Here is a 19088-nt window from a genome sequence, read left to right on the forward strand (position 1 = left end):
CCGTATCGTACACGTCTGGATGTACCTACGAACAAGATCGATCCACGAGGGGTTAAAGAACAAGACTATCTGCGAGCGATGTTGGCGCCGAAGAAGCTAACGGGACAGGTGTAGGGACGTGAGGTTACCTCACCAATACGCGCTCCGCCAGCGGGGCCGATACCATCTCGGCAGGCTCTTGATAGTGTCACTTTATCAAATTCCGTGTCTGCTCGCGGGGCTGAGTTGATTGTTGCACAGACACTACAGACGACATGTATGCGTACAGAACCGTCATGACACTTGTGGGCTGTGCCCCCCGCCCCCCCCCCCCCGCCCCCAGGAAAAGACGATCGCGGCAACGGTAACCCTTCACCGTTGCTTCTTACGTAGTGTGACTGAGTGGAGAGACTTAATTTTTTAATCTGCCAATATTGCCACCAGTCCTTTACAGGGAAGGGTGAAATGAACGAAGATGCGACAGTTATTGGACAACTCTTCAAGCATGCCAAAGAGTGACCACAGGGTCCTGCATTTTCTTGTACTGAGTATTTTCTCACAAAATGCTTATAGCCAGTCGGCATAACTGATTAAAGTCATTTCCAGGCTTCAAAAACAAGTAATTGTATTACAACAGCTCTGTACTATCGCGAGAAACGAGAAAGGGCCATTCAGAAAAGATCTTCGACCCAGCCATTGCAAAGATTTGCGCTCTGTCCGTTGCCCGGTTATTGATATTTTTATCTACACAGCAGTTTTAAAACTCTTAATACTTCTGGAAGAAGGAGTGTTAAGCATAAAAAATTAAATCCTTGATATGATAAAAAAACCTATGTACTATGACAGTAACAAAGGAGCTAAACACCGAACTAATCTTGGCTATATTTTGCCTCAAACTTTGCTTAATTTTGTCGCCTTGACCGTCAAAAGTCAGGAGATAAAGTTTACAACTGTGAGCTGTAGACACCATAAAGGCGATAACATCACCGTGGCTGTGATAGTTCATCGTTTTTATTTCCCCTGACTTTACCGACCTTGATGGTGTATGATAACGCATTGATCTTAAGTGCTATGGCCAGTTTTACCGCCGGTTAAGTACATTAAATAGTTAACAAACATTTGTAGCTATGGAGACTGTACATGTCTTTAAAAAACTGGGTACACTTTGACCCATACCAACACACGTAAAATACAATCATACTTTCCTTTTCAAATTTTAGATTGTTGTAAAGATATATAAAAAATGTGTTTATAATGCATGTCATGCGTTGCAAGTGTATCATTAGATAAAGCATGTCCAAATTATCATCAATTATGTCTATATGATTAGACGTCCATAATACACATTAATATCATTTCATTTGTGTCTCATGGCGTTTTGCTATTTGAGAAGTTTTATTATACTTCGAGTAATTTGGCGTCCCTGAAAGAGATAGGGGTAAAAAATTATGGAATAATGATCAACTACAGTGATTATCCAAGTCGTCTATTCCAAGCTGTTCCCCCAAACAAAAGAGCTTAAAACCTAAAAGTTCCATCTTGTTTCAGCCGCTAACAAATCCTGCAAACCGCGCGGCAGCCACAGGATAAGCGACATGACAAATCTCGTGACTTTGCAAGAAAACGCAATTATAAAAACAACCCAAAAACATCAATTAAGACCCAATTTCCATTCAAATTATACCCAGGCGACAAAAAGTATTAACGTAGGCAACATTAATGAGGATTTATTGTGACTAATGAGAAGAAAACTTCATAAATGCAATAAATCAAAATAATAAAACAAGCTTCGGAATTATAGCAGCTCTTTATCAAAACCGGCAGCCATAGAAACCGATTGATATCAATTAAAATGCGTTTCCAAGATGGCGGCGGACAGGGTGCCCAAATATGCTGTGGGTAGCCCCGCCATCGTTCACTGTCTGATTTTATTGTTTGGGAGATTATTCCGCAAGGAGACATATAGAGATTGATGGGAAATCACGCAGGAGTCCATCTACACATGCACCTGCCAGCACCTACACAGTGTCTATTGGAAAATTTTGGTTACAGGGAATTTTTCTATTGTTCAATTTGAATGGAGGTTTATATATATAGTAGTATATACAGCAACGTAAGTACATACTGGTTGTCTAAAAGAATCCTCCTATATTCTACCAACCTGAGAAAATTATTATCGGATAGGTGTCGTATAGTCTATGCGTTTTCTTTTAGTTATTCAACACACTGTAATTGGCTCTTTTGGGTAGAACATGCAATGAATATTATTTTTTCATTGTCATCAATTTTTGTTTATAGTTTTGGTGACTATGTATATTGTTGTGTAGTTATTAGGTTTAAGTTCAAATATGGACAAAATAATCTTATTTTTGTAGCAAAAATTAACTTCAAAAATACATGTCGATGCCTACTCTCTGACACTTAATATGACCCTTACGTTTATACTCAAATCCTTTCAGGTGCCACCATTTATTATATTTTCTTTTTTCAACCGCATTCTCTTTTTTATTTCAATTGATTATGAGAATGAGATTACATCGTCTGTAGTCTTGTAGATTAGGTTGATGTTGGTTAATATGTATATAAAAACAATGCAGGCTACGACAACCTTTTTCTTGAAGTACATAAACGTCCGTACATAACAGGCACGTAGAGTAGGGAGTGCTTACACTTGTGACAATCCGGGCAAAATCCCACATCAAAGCTACATATTTCAATATTTATTTTGCATAAAGGGATACGGTATCACCGGCGGGGGAAAATCACACGCGCCCGAACATGACACAGCCTTGCCGGTGCCCTTAAATTCTCACCTGTACGGCGGATCAAAGTCGGCAGGTGAGGAAAGGTGAACCGGTAGTTATAAGAAGGAGCCATCGCACCAGAAAGCAAATATGGTTATCTCTGAGTGTCAATATACCTAGTCAATAATTACTGACGTGAATCCGCTATAATCGGTCGCTGAGAAATATCAACAGAAGAAAGAACATGCCAACACCCGTGCCCTTTGTAGAGCAATGCTGCCGTTCGGGCGTTACCCTAGGAGACTTCTCAAAACAGCGAGACCAGACGGTTGTCGCCAACAACTACTCAAAACATACAATAACAGATGTACGACATACAATTATACGGAAAAGGGTCAGAAATGGCCATGAGATTATTTGAACGCCCACCCAGTAATGCAGCACTATTTGTCATATCTATATGTGTGCTGGAGTTTTGCCATTGCTTCTTAAATGGAAAACAGCTAGGAAATAGAATGTAGGAAGATAAATATCGAACGTGTACAACTACAAGAAAGCATTTACAAGAAAGGATTTCGTCCAAGTTTTGCCTCTTTCTGGTTTCATTTTATTTCTTTGCTGTGTAAGTTGAAATATTTGCTAACTTTTGCACCCAATAATTATCTTGGCAATGAGCACCTATCGAACAACCTCTGGAATAAGGCAAAGGGATGTGCTCGTTTTATCCATGGCAACTTGTTGATGGAGTCAAAATCATTAAAAGCCATCCAGTCAGTGTAAACACATGTCACATCACTTGAGGGTTGCATGATAAGAGTGAAAGGAGTTGCGTAAGAAAGTGTTTTGAAGAAGTTGACATATGTGTATTCAATGTGTGGGCGGGTATTGGTTATTCAGAGCAGTGGGAGGGGCAAATGGGGTCAAGTTACGTGGGGTCATAATGTTTTGCCCACAACAAAACCTATTGTTTAAATACCGTATTGTGACCCTCCTCCAATATTGTGCAATCATTGTGAAGACATTGCTGGTTTCTATACAAAGAATTTATTTACATAATAGTCATCGGTTCTTTTGATATCTTTTGAACTTTGTAGTTTGCTGGCACAAAGGACCAAGGCACATGACTTCGAAGAAAGCATCTCAGTTGATGTTTAAAAAAATTAAGTAAACAAGAATGCGGCGAGTCGGTACATGATTTCTATATGTAAGCAATTTTTTTCTTACTTTAAAAACTTCTGTAAGAACCTCAAGAGCACAACGTAATTGTGGATGGCACCTTTACAGCAATGGTGGAATTTTGGTAACTATATTCTGCAGTAAAGGCTGCGAATACAAAAAAAAAATATGATATTTTGTTCATCCTCATTGAAGAACACAAAATAACCAATGGAAATCTTATGGTTGTGATAGCTAGAATATCATTCCAAGAAACTTTTGTTGTAGACCTATTTTTAGATGTGAGGGGGGACATTTCAAAGTTTTACCAGACATTTTGGGTTGTTGGAAAACCCGGGTTTGTGACACTTTGACCGACTTATTCCACTTGCAAATTATTCAGCCTGTTTAATTAGTGTCTAGTATGTTGTTTCCAGCAACCCAAAGATTAAGTGGAGACCAGCTTGCGACACGGAATACCATGACGCACCGTGGTTGCAACGGTCCGTCGCCATCTTTGTTAAAGTTGCCCAAATGGCCTGTAGAAACTCCTTGAAAAGAATGAATAATTCCCTACAGAAGGTGCCCGAGTGCTCTCTCAAAAAACGCCTCATAAAGTTCCTGAACACATAAACATCCTCGTGTCCTATTCTCTAGGTGCCCAGTCGAAGTAACGGTCCGAACAATCATTTTCCTTCCGAAGTACTAGCACAGCTTGTCTCTACTCAGCTCAGTGAACTACGTCCCTCCATAAACAAAGGACAACAATTGAACAAATTAAGGAGACAAATGGCGCGAGAGGCCATTAGAATCTGATGACTCTAGGATTCTTTTGTTAGCAGGCTACACGCACTACGCTGCAACATATTGTTTCCCCTACCACGTACCACCGGTGTTTCATCGCGGCAAATTGAGCGGAAACCCTCGCCGAACGCTCCGGATTTGTACAATACGATTATTAATAGACCCCGCGATCAAATATTACGCCGTTCGCCAGTAATTACGGTATGCCGTGATGTTTCTTCATGGGACCTGGAATCTTCACAGGCATGTAGTTAATATTCTTCACTTCTAATAAAAGAATTCATTTCAAGGTCTCTGTATACAATGTACCCGTTGTGCCTGTAACCACCGTTATGTTGATATTAATGTTAGGGAAATTCTAAATACGTTTTAAAAAAGCTGAAAATTTGACTTTCCAGTTTATAATACTGTGTAAACCAATCTTTTGGTTTTGTTGTTTCTGTTAGGCCTGCATTTCATGAGACTCATATTTAATACTATTCAATTACAAGCTAAACTTAAGTAGCAAGTACAAAAGGTACATCATTCAGTATAAAACCATGAACATCTGACTTGCCATCGTATTACAACATGCAGTGCTCAGATTTAAAAAAACCCAACTGTCATATGCTATTTGATGCTATGCACAAATCCCAACCAGTATAAATCTGCGATTAAAACGAGCCGTAATAAGGAAGTGAACATTTATCATGACGTGGCAAATTACCTAAGCCCCGCATGTGAGTCTTAGCGATAAGGAAGTCTGTAAGGAACGGTGTCTTAAGCGAATATTAAGCACCAGAGTATTACTAAACCACCGCCGCAATGTGCTTCGCATCAGAAATATGAATGATGCTTTCGAAAACACGATTTCAAACGCTTAGACGCTGACCCTCAACTGTCTTTAAGCGCTTGCGTGTCTTTTCCCATATTGCTTGAGTCCTCAATGCTGTCATGACTGTTAACTATCAATTTTGATAAGACAGAAAATTCCGGGCTAGCGCGAGGCGTCAGTGGTGGGAAATTAAGATAAGGCCGGCCCAAATTGCTGTACTAACGTCGACGATTGCGAAATGATCTTGCTCCAGTTTACTATATTAGATGAGTGGAGTTGTCATATTTTCCAATTTCGCAGCAACGTGCACCTGTCAGAGGGCGGAAATTCGGCGGGGTAGATTATCCTGACTATTAAATGTAGGAGGGCGATCTCCCGGGCCCTGACACCGACTTGTTCGGGTCAGCGCGCCCAGATGCGGGGAAAGATTGAGCTGAGGACCTTCGGCCCCGGGTTGCTGACACCAGGGCGCGAGGATTACGGAGGCCCGCCGCCTCGTTTCACTGTTGGAAATGAGAAACTACTGGGCAATCATGCGCTGGGGCCGGGCAGGGCACTGCCACCAAGACCAGGGGTTACCAGGGCAAACCCCCATCCGTTAAACAGCTTTTCATCTTTCTGTTGTTAACATCTGATTCAAAGACGTGAAACTATAGTTTTATCCTTACTCCACGAACTATAGACTTTACAAATGCTAATGATATAACTGAACGAATAAATCAATTCAAATTCTAGACTTTCCACCATTGACCAGAGGTTATCGGGCTCAGTCCCCACCCTTTAAACGGCTTTTCACGTTTCTGTTGTTTCAGTGCTAATCCTAAGAAGTAAAATTGGATTTTCATCTACTGTAACTTCCTTACACCATGAAACGGCCACACAGTGAAAAATGATAATGACATAACTGTGAATGAACGTATAAATGATCTTGAATGGTAGAGTCAACACTAAGAAAGACACTAAACTGAAAAGATACTTTAGAACTTTCAGAATTGACACTTTTCCAAACTGTAGCTGTGACGCGGTCATATGACCTCCTGAATGGTTGATTTTACAGTTGAGTCTCCGCTGGACATGAGCGACAGCCACAATGATGGATGAGATTTACTTGGATATCCTTCGCCTAACACGACTCAGCAGTCCACATACATTCATCATTTCTTATATTCAATCTCCCGTATGTCGCTATTCCTGCAATCAAGGCGCGAGATATTCCCCCAAACTCCACTCCTCTATAAGTTTCTATTTGCTATTTCCTCATGCGCTATGTAAGCTTTAGCAATTTAGCCATCGTTGTGATAGCTACATCACTTCAAGAACGTTGTCCTATGGATCTCGCCAGTACTTGTGGTTGGCGCGTTTTACTCAAACCCAAGATGCTGTGCATGTGACGAAGAAAACAAATTTCTAGTGTGTAACCTTGAAAACCTGTCGAAACTTTGGCTTGTTACTTGTTCTTTTTATGTCCTTGAAAAGTTAAGAAAGCCAGCAGGTTTTAGTTCCACTACATCTTAAAAAGAGTTATGTATGGGCATCTATGTACGTTAACTGACCTTCGTACAGAGTTATAAAATTAATGTCACAAACTAATATGAAGACTTCACAGACGAGACTTGAGCTTGGCTTCTCTCCACGTCTTGTAGGAACTATTTCCCGGCCCACCAATACCCGGGGGATGTTTGGGGTGCACGTTGTTTATTTTACGGGGTCTTGGGCACGGCGTTTTCCGGACAGATCGGTCCTCAACAAATCAATACGCCGGCGGATTGACATGCCAGGTCGCGAATGGAGTTGAGGTCGTTTAAATAGAAGTCTACCAGGGGACTTGGGCCAGAGAGGCCAGCCCAGAACTCTCCTCCTCAGCCGTCCCAAGGGGCGCGGCTCCAGTCTTGCGATCGCTTATAGGGAATGAGGGTCGCGGCAAGTGATCGGCGGGTCCTATTAAATTTTCGGCATCGGATCTAACTGGGGTCGGTACACCAAGTAGTCCAGTGGGACCTCGGGCAGGGCTAAACTGTTGGAGGCAATAGGCACCGATCGACCGCCGGTCGGCCTCGCCAGCCAGAGGTCCTGCCATGTAATGCCTTCTTAGTTTAGTGCCTCGACAACTAATAGGGAGGTCCTATTAAATTTTCGACTAAGGATTTACTGGGGTCGCTCGAGATCGCGACAGAAGTATGGATGGTGTCCCGGGTCGACGAATGTGCGCCTATGTTCAGCCCCCTGTCACTTGATGGCCGGCGGGGTAGGGGGCATTTCAAACTGTCATTTGCCATTTGGCATAAGTAACGCACCAGCAACTTTTCAAGTACAAATAAGATACAGGATCCGAGGAATATGTCAACACCACTTTGCAGGTGTTTCGTCGTGAGGTCAAATCAGGCGACTTTCTATTACTCACCAACCATACTTTCCCGCCTTTCCCCCAAACCTAGTAGCCGATTCCGATCAAGATGATACACCATGAAGAGTCGACGTTGAACATCTAGATAAGTTAAACTTCAAGCCCGTTAGGCAATGTATCCCCGTTCAGCTATCATACTCTGTCCAATTTTCAAATTGCATTTCCCCCATCGCCACGGGTAAGAACATAACGCCTTGTGTTGATCTCTCTGTCCTAATTTCAAAATTGAAATCCTTCCATCTCTGCCGGCATAAGGACGTCAAATCTCGGGCATACAGGCGTTGTTAATGATAGGGGAAGGGCCAGGGCTTCCAAGCTTTCCACTAACGTGACAACGTGAAAATTACTCGTTACCTCCTGAACCCGGGATTGGAACCCGCGACCTCTGGGGCAACCCCTGCTCGGCTACGGGATCCCCGTACGACTTCACAATTTTAACACGGCTTGGTAAAAATGATTGAACCCGAGACCCCGGGGCACTTTTGTTTGATTTGAAGGGCTGAGGCGGCGCGCGTCCAACATGGCAATTTCGAAATGAGGACTTTTAATGGCTAGGCTGGAAAAACGCGAGCAACTCGCGGCCTGAGCACTGATCTAAACATGCACTGGCGGAAAATTGCCATCTGTAAACTGCCTGTGATAGGAGAAGGGGCCAGTGAATGTAAATCAGCCACTCCATTAACTGGACCGACTGCATGAATGTTGAGGAACATACTCGACGCTAAACGGTAAAACTTCCACATGTGCTAGAATTTCTAGGTCTTCCTTTGCTATAAACCTTCCCCAATAATAAAATTGAGCGATCTTTATTGGTGGAATTTATTGAAAGCATAATTTTGAGGTTGATTTCACAAATTATCTACGTACGTTTTCGAGCGCGAATTTCGTATATACCCCAGTCCAGCTCCCCTCGTCCCAAAATTCATCTATATTTCCGACCTGGCCTTGTGCCCCAAAGTTACCCAGCTCTTGCCCTAGGCAACAGTATGATATTGGTATTTCACTCCGAAGGTCGAGAAAATGGCGGTTTTAATGTAACAATTTGGAGATCAACGCTGTAGCTCATGAAGGCTGTCTATAATCAAAGGATCGCCGTGAACTGGTCTGTGTACTAGGAAATGATTGAGTCTCCGGACTCTGGGGTCTTGGCCCGGGTGGCTTTAAGGTCGCCCGGCCAGGGTCGTAAAAGAGCACTTGGAAAAATGAGGCGGAGTGTTGAAACATGTCATCTGAACTGAATACAGCGCGTTATTTGTAACCAATTCGCTCCTTGGCGACATCTTCAGGCCAATAGTTGACTTGTAAGACCTTGCAGTTACTGGGTGGGCAAGGCGGTAAGGGCTTCGCTTAGTTGCGTTCAAAGAGGCGCCGCTTCGCATGCACAGAGCGCTTTAGGAGAGCGTTTTGTGTTACAGCCGTAAAGGTTTTGAAGGGCGGTTTTGATTTATTTTGTTACCAAAATAGGAATTAGAATTGAACCTTTCAACATAGCTATGAAAGCGTAATGAGAATTCCCATAATTACGGATGTGCTGTTTCCATTTTGAGGCGACTTCATATTTGTCTGGCCGCCTAGCAACAACTTCACGCCGTCACAAGCCATCCATGATCCACATAACGTCGCCACCGGAAAATCATGCCCAGCCCTTGGTATGGAGTGTGCGTCTAACACGTCATATATCTTCTCCCGTCTAGGTAACACAATGATTAAGGATGCCCCGTGCTCAGTGCTCCGAGGTTACCCCGGTCTATATCCACTGGTCCCATTTGGAAATGAGTCCTATCTGCTCTGCCATTACCCCAAGCCGACCCCTCCCCCCTTGGGTGATGACACGGGCGCCGCTGGAAGACCGGCCTCGGTAATAGGAGAAACATTTGGGCTCGGCTCGAGCCGCGACCTGCCGTAATGGCACAGCTACCGGTGATAATTACCCAGGAGAATTCGACTGTACTATAGACACACATGCGGAGACTTGCACGGCTACAAAGCGGGGTTGACTTACATAAAAGAACACAAAGATGGCCATAAAATGTAAAGAAAAAAGCACATTACGGTGTTACTCTCACATTGAGAGCTTATAGAATTTTCTTCAGGCACCAATGTAGAGTATAACAGCTGATTCGATATGAAAGGGGGGATTCGTTTACAATGCCCTGCTTCTAGATGCGTCTTCCTTACCCCACCAGGCGCAATAAAGTGCATTCCCTGAGTATAGGACGTTCCCTTATCGTTAGAACCTTTTATCATCATTATCATAAGAACCTTGCGATGCATTTGTAAAGTAGTAATGATAGGTGTGCTCTGTTTTACACCACCTATGGCCTATAACATTCACTTAACATCTTCTGCCACTTCTACCCTTTATAAACGACTGTTCGTAGAGCTCACGGTCCACATGAGACTTCACGACAAATTTTTCACCCGATTCTTCCTCGCTTTTCTCGAAGACGATAAGATCTCAGCCCTCGGCCCCTGAGAAATAATAACTGATGGAATCCCTGCGATGATTTCGCTATCGTATATAGCCATTTTCTCTGAGGGATATAAGACAATAACTCCATCATGTCACATTGCCCGCCTATCTGTCGAGACTCAGTCTTAATAGTATTATCTACAAGACCTTTGCACTGACATTCCTATCTTAGGAGACAATGGGTGTTATCTGTTAGGCGAGTGATATTATAGGAGAGCTTAGATAAACGTCACGAAGACACCTGTTGGATCTTAACTTAAAGGCAACTTACAAACTTTTGCAAATTATGCGATGTGTCTTTTTGTGGTATAGGTAAAAAGGTAAATGTCGTTTTATAGCCTATTTGAGGCATTAGTGGACGTGGGATTTTATCCACTGTGGCTTGGGCTTGCAGTACCGGACATTCTTACCTCCCATTGCCTTTACCTACCCAACCTAAATTAGGTACCCTGTCTTAGCTTTCCTAAGTACATACGTTCATGTCGTTTTGGAAGATGTGTAAACGTCAGGCACATATTGAAGTTTATCAGCATGATCATGAAGGTTCATCTGTGTTGGTACGGCATTTCACTCTTCAGAGCAGTCGAGGTGTCTCAAAAGACCAGGGGAGTTGTGGAAACTTTGGTGAGTGAAATCATTGTGTGTTTGGAAAAGTTTCCCTTGTATAGTTTATATCGTTGTGTTTTTTTTTTTATTACAACAGAATCAAGCATCGGCCTTTCGCTGAACTTGCTAACTGGATGATGTGTTCCGTCCCTCCCGACCAGCTTGTGCCAGAGCTCCAGTATCTGGTAGATCGTGTTAACTAGACCGGGCTGTCCCGGAGGTACCGAAAAGCTGGAGTTGATCTTCTCTAGCGGTCTCCCACCCTGCTCGGTGGATTTGCTTGTTCAATTTACGACTCCAAGCCCACCGATGTCCCTCTTGGGGGAACTCGGTGCGTGGAATTGATCACGACCGCTTATCTTCTCCCAGCAAGTCTGCGCGAAATGGCCGGGCTGGTGCGGTGGGGAGGGGGGCGAGGATTAGGTAGGGGAACATGGGGTCATCGGCGCCACGGCCAAGCAAATATACCGAAAAATTAAACTGCTGTCCGAGCGGAACCGTTCATATAGATCCGGGCGCGTGAGGAGAAAGAGGTGTGAAATTGGAAAGAAAAACGGGCACAGTTCGCTTGGAATCAGCCCGCCAGCTTGTTAGCCCGCACAGGGGTATTTATCAGACGATACTGAGAGGGATGGGCGAAGATTACGGACATGGCATGAGAGAGCGCGCGCCCATAACCGCCGTCTGAGATAAGGAGCTCTGCCTTTTCACTGACAGGACAGATTGTACAGAACCATCCATCTCAACACGAACCCAGGCGATATAATGAGGCTATGGGCGCGCGAGGATTGGACACGCCGGGGAGAGTTGGGCGTGAGGGTCGGGAGTCTCGTCCAACCGTGGGTCACGGGTCAGCGAGAGGGGTGCGCCACAAATTGCTTGATGCCCGCGCCAGCCATTCTGAACCCGAAGCGGAAAATCGGACCAAAGTGTGGTAAATAAAAACGACGCAGGCAGAAAATCTGACCAAACTGCGGTAAATAAAGAGAGACTTCGCCGTGAAATCGGGCCAAAGTACGGTGAATCATCCTCTTTGTACCGCCGGTCTTTATCGACCTTATCGGTGGTCAGCAGTTTGATGGGGTGGCACACAGTGGGCGTTGAGTCTCCGAATGCGGGGACATGTTTACTGCCATACTTTCAGCAGACGTGAAATATACGGCAAGCATGTCTCTCTAAGTAGGAGGTATTTTTCAACTTTATCGTCTCGACTCTTCCGCTCTGGTGGCGCTTGGCCAACTCACGGTAACAATCGTGACTAAATTTATCTTAAATGTCGTCATTCTGTGGCGTTTGAGCGAGCCTGCGAGGATTGGGAAGGAGCATACACTGGCCCAGGTTATAAAAACAAGTTTGCAGAATCAACAAAACTGTCGGTGAAATACGTTTATCAACCCGTGCGGCAAATCAACTTCCGTCCCCCACCGAATCCTTATCTCTAATTCCCAGTTAAGACCGCCATGACGATTTTATCTACAAGCTCTATTCCCGTCTATTGCACACCATTGATACACAAAAGATCGCACAAATCCGTTGACAATACGACTGACATATCTTGAAAAGTTGATTTCTTCCCCCAACAGACTACACAAGAGATGTCCAAACCGCCATACTTGTATACTGCGACGCGCACTTCTCAGCAATTTCGGATCCCTCTCTTAGGGAGTGATTCAAACGTGTTAACCTAAACGAACCTGACAAAGCAGACGTACGTTCTATCAGATGTAACCCCATAAGCACTTTTTAACACATAGCCGAACACTTTTTTTACGCATGGGGAAAAGCAACAAAAAACGTCAGCAGAAGTTTCTGGCTGTGAACCTGAAGTGAATTTATCTCTGACACCTAGTCCCATGCGGCCTGCACGGTAGAAATATTTTGGCAATATTTTTTCCGATATGACATATACAGTAAGGTCAGATCTTTCAATAAATGGTGGCGGAGAGTTGATGGCTCATCGCCGTCTTAACCGGAACCGACAGGCCGAAGCCGAAACTGTCCGTCTTTAATGGAAAGAGACTGAAAAAGGTTGCCCTGTCTGGAAGAATACAAGTCTTTAGTTTGGACTCTTTTCAGGTCATGGCTAAGTTAAATTTGCGTGATTAATCATATTTGTCCTTGATGTGAAGAAAGTGTAACTTTTATGCATATGTATAGCATATTTATATCATTCAAATAACAACGCAGGTATCAAGCAAAGAAAGGGCAGACCATAAAGAATCCTGACCAGGATGATACGTGTGGTGGCTACAGGTTGGCGACAAAGTTGAGCTTACCTTTGTTTATATATAACACCAATGGTTAAACAATATGACAGTTTTAGTGAAGAATAAAGTGTAACTATTACTGTTTTTAGCATTCCGATAAGTAAACTACGATAAGAAAGTAACAGACTTGTGCCTCCTAATACATTCGGCTGTTCATCAATTATGTAAAAAATTTTATAGCATTAATTTGTAAACTAGGATTATACCAGCCCGTAAAGTGATATTGAATAAACAAGAATAGAATTGAAAATTATTATATTTCTGATGTTTCCAAAATGCACCACTTCATATCGCATGATAAAACCACACCAAACATTGCATACTCCTAATCTATATTACAACAACGTGTTAAGCAAAGGCCTGTAGGTCGTATCAAAAGGTCTTTTGAAACGAACTGACACCGGCGTGGTCTCATATACTATATTATCTTCTCCAAATTGAAGAGAGAGTTTTTCTATGAGCGCTCTGGAAGCCCAACTAGTGTGTCCCGGCTAACAAAAGCTATCACTGCCTCTCCCCTCAACATCTGCACTCGGAATAGAGTTCATTCCCGCTACCATATAGGTGGATCTATTCAGCGCTACCAGAGTCATCTATCTTGGGTGTCAGTGCGCCGTGCGTGACTTAATACTCGCCTAATTGGACGAGATGGGTAGAAGAAAGACTGAACAAAACCTGGTTGTGTGGGACCAGGCCTTTACAATTCTGGCACGGGTCTCCGGGGAACGCGTGCTGCCCAGGGTATTAAACTTCTACCGGTGGAACTTTCAATAAAGCCACGATACACGACAGCAAGGAAGAAATATGTGCATAGCCTCGCCACGCAGTCAGCTTGAGGTAGCTATCAAATACAAAGGCATTGGCACTTTTCCTAAAGGGAGCCCTGTTTTGAGCCTTGGATTTTGTTTTAGATTGCAGTACATATTTTGCCACATACATGTTGAATCTTCAATCAGCTAGGAAGAAATGTGTTACACAGCCCTCCTTCGTAGTTGGAGTTAGGTTCGGTATATACTTTTTCTACAGAGCCCTTGTCTTTGAGGCTAAGCTAACGTGGTTTAAACTGCAAGCACTATGTTTGCCATATATCTTTAACCAGCTAGTAAGAGATATATACAACGTCTCGCTTCGCAGTCTGTTCATCGGATATGAAGATATCTACTAGGGAACATTTGGAAGTTTTCTTACAGAAACCTGTGTTTGCGGCGTACCTAGCTTGGTTTGGAATACATGTAGTACTGTAAGTACTATTCTGTCAAATGGTTTAAACCAGATAGATAATTCATATCCGTGCAATTTTGATTTACCTCAACACTAGAAAACAAATGATGACATCACTATCAAAGACTGGGCCAATTTCTGTACAATGTAGGGCACCAAGACACCACGATGCCGTATCTTAAGGTTTCCACTAACCTCAAGCCAGTCTTCTATCGCCGATTTCTGCGTGATCCAAAGACATCATGTAGCCATACCATGTCACCTTCTTAAAACGAAGCATCTTGAAGACTCTATATAGTCTACATGTATCTTAACTTACTGTGATAGTCGTAAAAGTGAGACCTTCGCCTTGAAAATGATATTCCTACCATACCTGTAAGGGTTGTGATATGCCTAAGTTTTGCTATTCGCTGTGGCTGTAAAGAAATCCGTCATAATGTCTTCACCAATTGAAAATGTTGCGCAGCATAGGTGGCTCAGTCTTAACCATTACACATTTATATGCTGAGGCCCCCTTTCTACTAGACGGCGATCGCTGAGCGACTATACAGCGATCAAAATAGGATTGTGATGCAAGATGTATGACTTAAATGTCAACAGAAGAAACAAAATGTTGAAAAATATCTCTCAAACGTTTGGTCACGTATCGGTCGCTCAGCGGTCGTACTGCGGGCGCAGCCTCCTGTGGAAAGGGGGTTGTAATGATTCTCCGCAAGGTGGCATACAATTATATGCGTGCAGGATTGAAGGAGAAATAGCGCCAACCCAGGAAAAAAATGTCTTAACTTCTGAGTCGAAGTCGCATGTAAAAACCAAGAAATGTGAGTAGCAATAAAGCGTACTCAAAAAACATTCAGCCGTGGAAATTGCTACAAGGATATTTACAATGCAACGTACATGCAACCTATCGCTTAATGTAGTTTTTAATGAAATGCGCAAGAAGGAACAACAAAAAAACGAGCTATGAAAAAAGAAAAAAAGTTGTGGACCTTCTATGGGCGACAAATGGTCCAGATCGAATTCATCGGGCGGATGGACGGGACCGAAGAAGGGGTCGGCGGGACGGGCGGGCGCAGGAACACATGGGGCCGCCGGGCGGGCTGCGGACGAGCGGCTCTGGCTTCTATGTTCCCCGCTTTGCACTACGCCAACATAATAAAAACACGGGGTTCACAAAAACGGATAGGCGGGATGGAAGTGATCTTTAAATGTGGATGACGTTATTAAAGCATTTTATGACAAGTGCATGCGAGTTTATCTAATAATGTTTCCAATGATTTTACCCATTATGGTTCAACAATACATGTAATGCTCAACGTTTAAACTATTCAACAGGCCATATATATGTGTCCATACTGAATATGAAACAATATCTTTTACATAAAAACCAGCATGAATGCCTTTCTATTAAACATCTACATTATACTCTAACAGTGCGTGTTTGTTATTTTCTACCATGTCTATTTTCTTCTATAGCAAGATGCACATAGTAGACGAAAATGCATAATCATATCGAATAGTGTCGCCCAGTCTAAGGCCCTCGCTTTTGAGTAGCTACGATGGATGCACACGGGTTAACTAGTGTATAGCAACTATAAAAATCACAAAGAACTATTGTGATGGTTTCGTACAACAACGACATCATTAGGGAGACCAACGACCTTCTAAGACGGTGGACATTAAATGATAATGATTCTGATTGACAACACACGAACTTGCACAGATAGGTCGTTCATGCGTCGTAAACACAAACGTCAATCTTATTTTACAAAGTATGAATTATATTCAATCTTTACGATGATGATTTGAGAATATTTATCTATTAACCAACGGAATTCAACTCATTTACGATATAATTAAGGACCTAGTATTACTCTATGTACGGCCTTTTCTAAGATGTTTTTAAATGACCCACCGTCAGTCTATCTATATAGGGTAAGACTCTAATCGTTAGGTATCCAGGCGTAACCGTGTTTTCTCCGTTTGAAATGACATTACAACCCGACGTTTCACCCCGCAAAACCTACAAACGCACTCCAGCCGGAAAAATATAAAAACAAACGAATTGAATCACACATACAGCGCCCATACTGTCCGGCCATGATCGTTACTTTAACGACACCGTCCAGTAAGAGAGCTTAGCCGAACCCACAGTCTACACGCGACGTTTTACTCCATTTTAGACTGAGTGAGGGATTACGCCTTGTTACTCTAACGGTCTGGAATATAAAAATCTTGATTGAATTAAACGGGCGCGTACGTATGGCCAGACCTGTTTTGTTTTTATGGGAGAATAAAGTGCCCATGTTGGGGTAGAGTGGTGGTGTAAATACGGCCTCTGCTAATGGGAGTTGACACAGTCTTACCGAAGGGCCAGGTGGAATGTAATCATGTCTTGCGTGTTGACATCACGGGTGTGGTAACAGAATTTAGCAGACGAGACGAGCTGTAGGTCAGCTAACCCGAACGGCAACCCTGGATGATTAGAGCCGGGATGAACGTTGCCAGGATAGCCTTTTGAAAATTAGTCATAATTTGGGAGGCCGTCTAGCGTACCGTACAATCAGTGGTACCATCTCAGCACAGATCAACAGGAGAGGACGGGACACAGACGTGCATCTGATGATGCTTCACTTTCTGTTGTTTCAATACGAGACGGTAATTATGGAAAGATCATGAGGCTTTCTTCAATGTTTAGAATTAAACAATATATGCTAGTTCAGACTCTGATGTTTTAATACGATACATTCATTACCAATCATATTGAAGGTTGTTTTCAATATTTGAAAGAAAACAATGAATGATGGTTTAGACTCCGTATTTACAACACAAGATGTCAAATAAAGAAACAGTCTGAGCCTTGTTATCAACGTTTGAAAGAAAATGTATTTTAATTTAGACTGTTCTGATACGAGATGATAAACATAAAACGATTTGAGGCTTCTTTATATTGATGGAAAGAAAAAGAATTGTTAGCAGGCCATCTTGTTTGAATACGAGGCGTGAATTATGGAGAGATTCAAATGCTTTTTTAATGTTACGAATTTGTACAATGAATAACAATTCAAAAGCTCTTGTTGAAATACAAGATATCCGTTATGGAAAAACTATGAGGCTATTTTCAATAATAATATTTGAATGAAAACAATAAAAATTCATATTCTCTTCGTATACGAAGTTTTCATAACATTTCAGATTTCAAACTTGTTAAAGTTTTAAACTTTTGAAGTGTTCAAGTATATAAAAGCACTTGACATGTCGAACATTGTTTTCAATGACAGTCACAAACAAACGCCGTATACGATTGTGGTTTGTCACCTGTTCTATGTAAAAGCTGACAGAAACGTGTACATAAAGTACGATATGGACAAAATGATAATTCTGCCCAAATATCATATAAAAATACACAAATATGATAAAGTATAACAAGCATTGTTGATTGTTCATCTTATTTCATCAAACCAGGGATTTTTTGTCACAGTTTCATATTTCGAATGTTATGGTAGTGAATGCATTCACATCTAAAACTCTGCGTGCAAATAGTTTTGACTACCGATATAAGCAAATGTCCGAATGGATCTCGAGTTGAGGCAAACACTTAAGAAGCTGTCTTTGTCTTCCTTAAGTTCAGTTGACAAATAGAAGGAAGGCGAAATGACATCTGTTGCAAGCACCAAGGTCTTGAAGAATTCCCTTCTCAAGTCGTGAACCATTAAGGCGCGGTTCGATACGGGTAGGGCTTCCCCCTTAAATCTCCAAGTTCGATCGCACGTCGCAGTTAAACAAAGATAGAAGTGGAATTAACACCATTGTCTTCACTCCCCATTTGCATGTTGCTGCTGAAAGGTACACCATTTACCGGTAATCGAACTAACGGTCGTTCTGGGTTTGGCGGGAAACCCCTCTTGACTGGCGCTAACCTAACTCCTCAAAAATCTATTAATGCCCTCCTATTGTTGGCGCTAGATTAGGGCTTGATGGCGATTTAGACGTACGCTAAGCCCGGTTAAAACCCCTTAAACCGCTTTGTCACGCTCCGAGCCTTAAACGAGCTCGCGCAGATTTGGAGGAATTGTCGACTTCAGAGGAGGACATTTCACCCTTGGAAATTAACACATTCCAGTCGATTGCACTGCCAGTCTTCATCTGCTTCGTTCTAGGAAAAGAGAGGAGCTAGCTAGCTGTTTCTTCTGTGTCTGACCGTCGCGTTTGTTTCTCTTAGAGGCGAGAACAAAGAAAGCCTTGGTTACGGAGGAGATTGAATTGATCAAAAAGTACACAAACAAAACGAAATTCCACAAGCTGAAACATCTACCTTTGCAGTGAAAGTTGTAAAATATATATATATCAACAACCGATCACACGTTAGCTGTACTACAAATTCCATATACGTAGGTGCGTAGCGTGTGTGACCATACCAATTAAACGATCAGCAAAACTGTTCCAATGCAATATTCATATGTTTGCAAAGTATTTTGCTATCTTTGCACAAAAACGATAACGTGGGAAAAGACAACTTTGAATCCAATCCGATAGACTTAAACATAACACCAAAACTTTGCGTCAGCATATTTTTCTCTGAACTCTTGTTAAAGTCAGTCAAAAATCGAATAAAATGGTC

At 42.5% G+C, this 19088-nt stretch overlaps 1 protein-coding gene and 1 long non-coding RNA gene across 6 annotated transcripts in view; one reads left to right on the forward strand and one right to left on the reverse strand.

The window, feature by feature from the left end:
• The window catches only part of LOC118410814, a 172453-nt gene that overhangs the window by 29231 nt on the left and 124134 nt on the right, over positions 1-19088 (forward strand). The gene's annotated exons all lie outside the window — the stretch shown is intronic.
• LOC118410800 (one cut domain family member 2-like) overlaps positions 1-19088 on the reverse strand; it is a 74478-nt gene that overhangs the window by 17396 nt on the left and 37994 nt on the right. For 2 of the 4 annotated variants that reach the window (XM_035812625.1, XM_035812626.1), the window contains exon 3: positions 15457-15609. The exons of the other annotated variants lie outside the window; for them this stretch is intronic. In XM_035812625.1, coding sequence (XP_035668518.1) covers positions 15457-15609 — 153 coding nt within the window. The remainder of the gene's footprint in view (positions 1-15456; positions 15610-19088) is intronic. 4 annotated transcript variants of the gene reach the window in all.

Source organism: Branchiostoma floridae, chromosome 3, assembly GCF_000003815.2.
Source record: "Branchiostoma floridae strain S238N-H82 chromosome 3, Bfl_VNyyK, whole genome shotgun sequence".
Lineage (NCBI taxonomy): Eukaryota > Metazoa > Chordata > Leptocardii > Amphioxiformes > Branchiostomatidae > Branchiostoma > Branchiostoma floridae.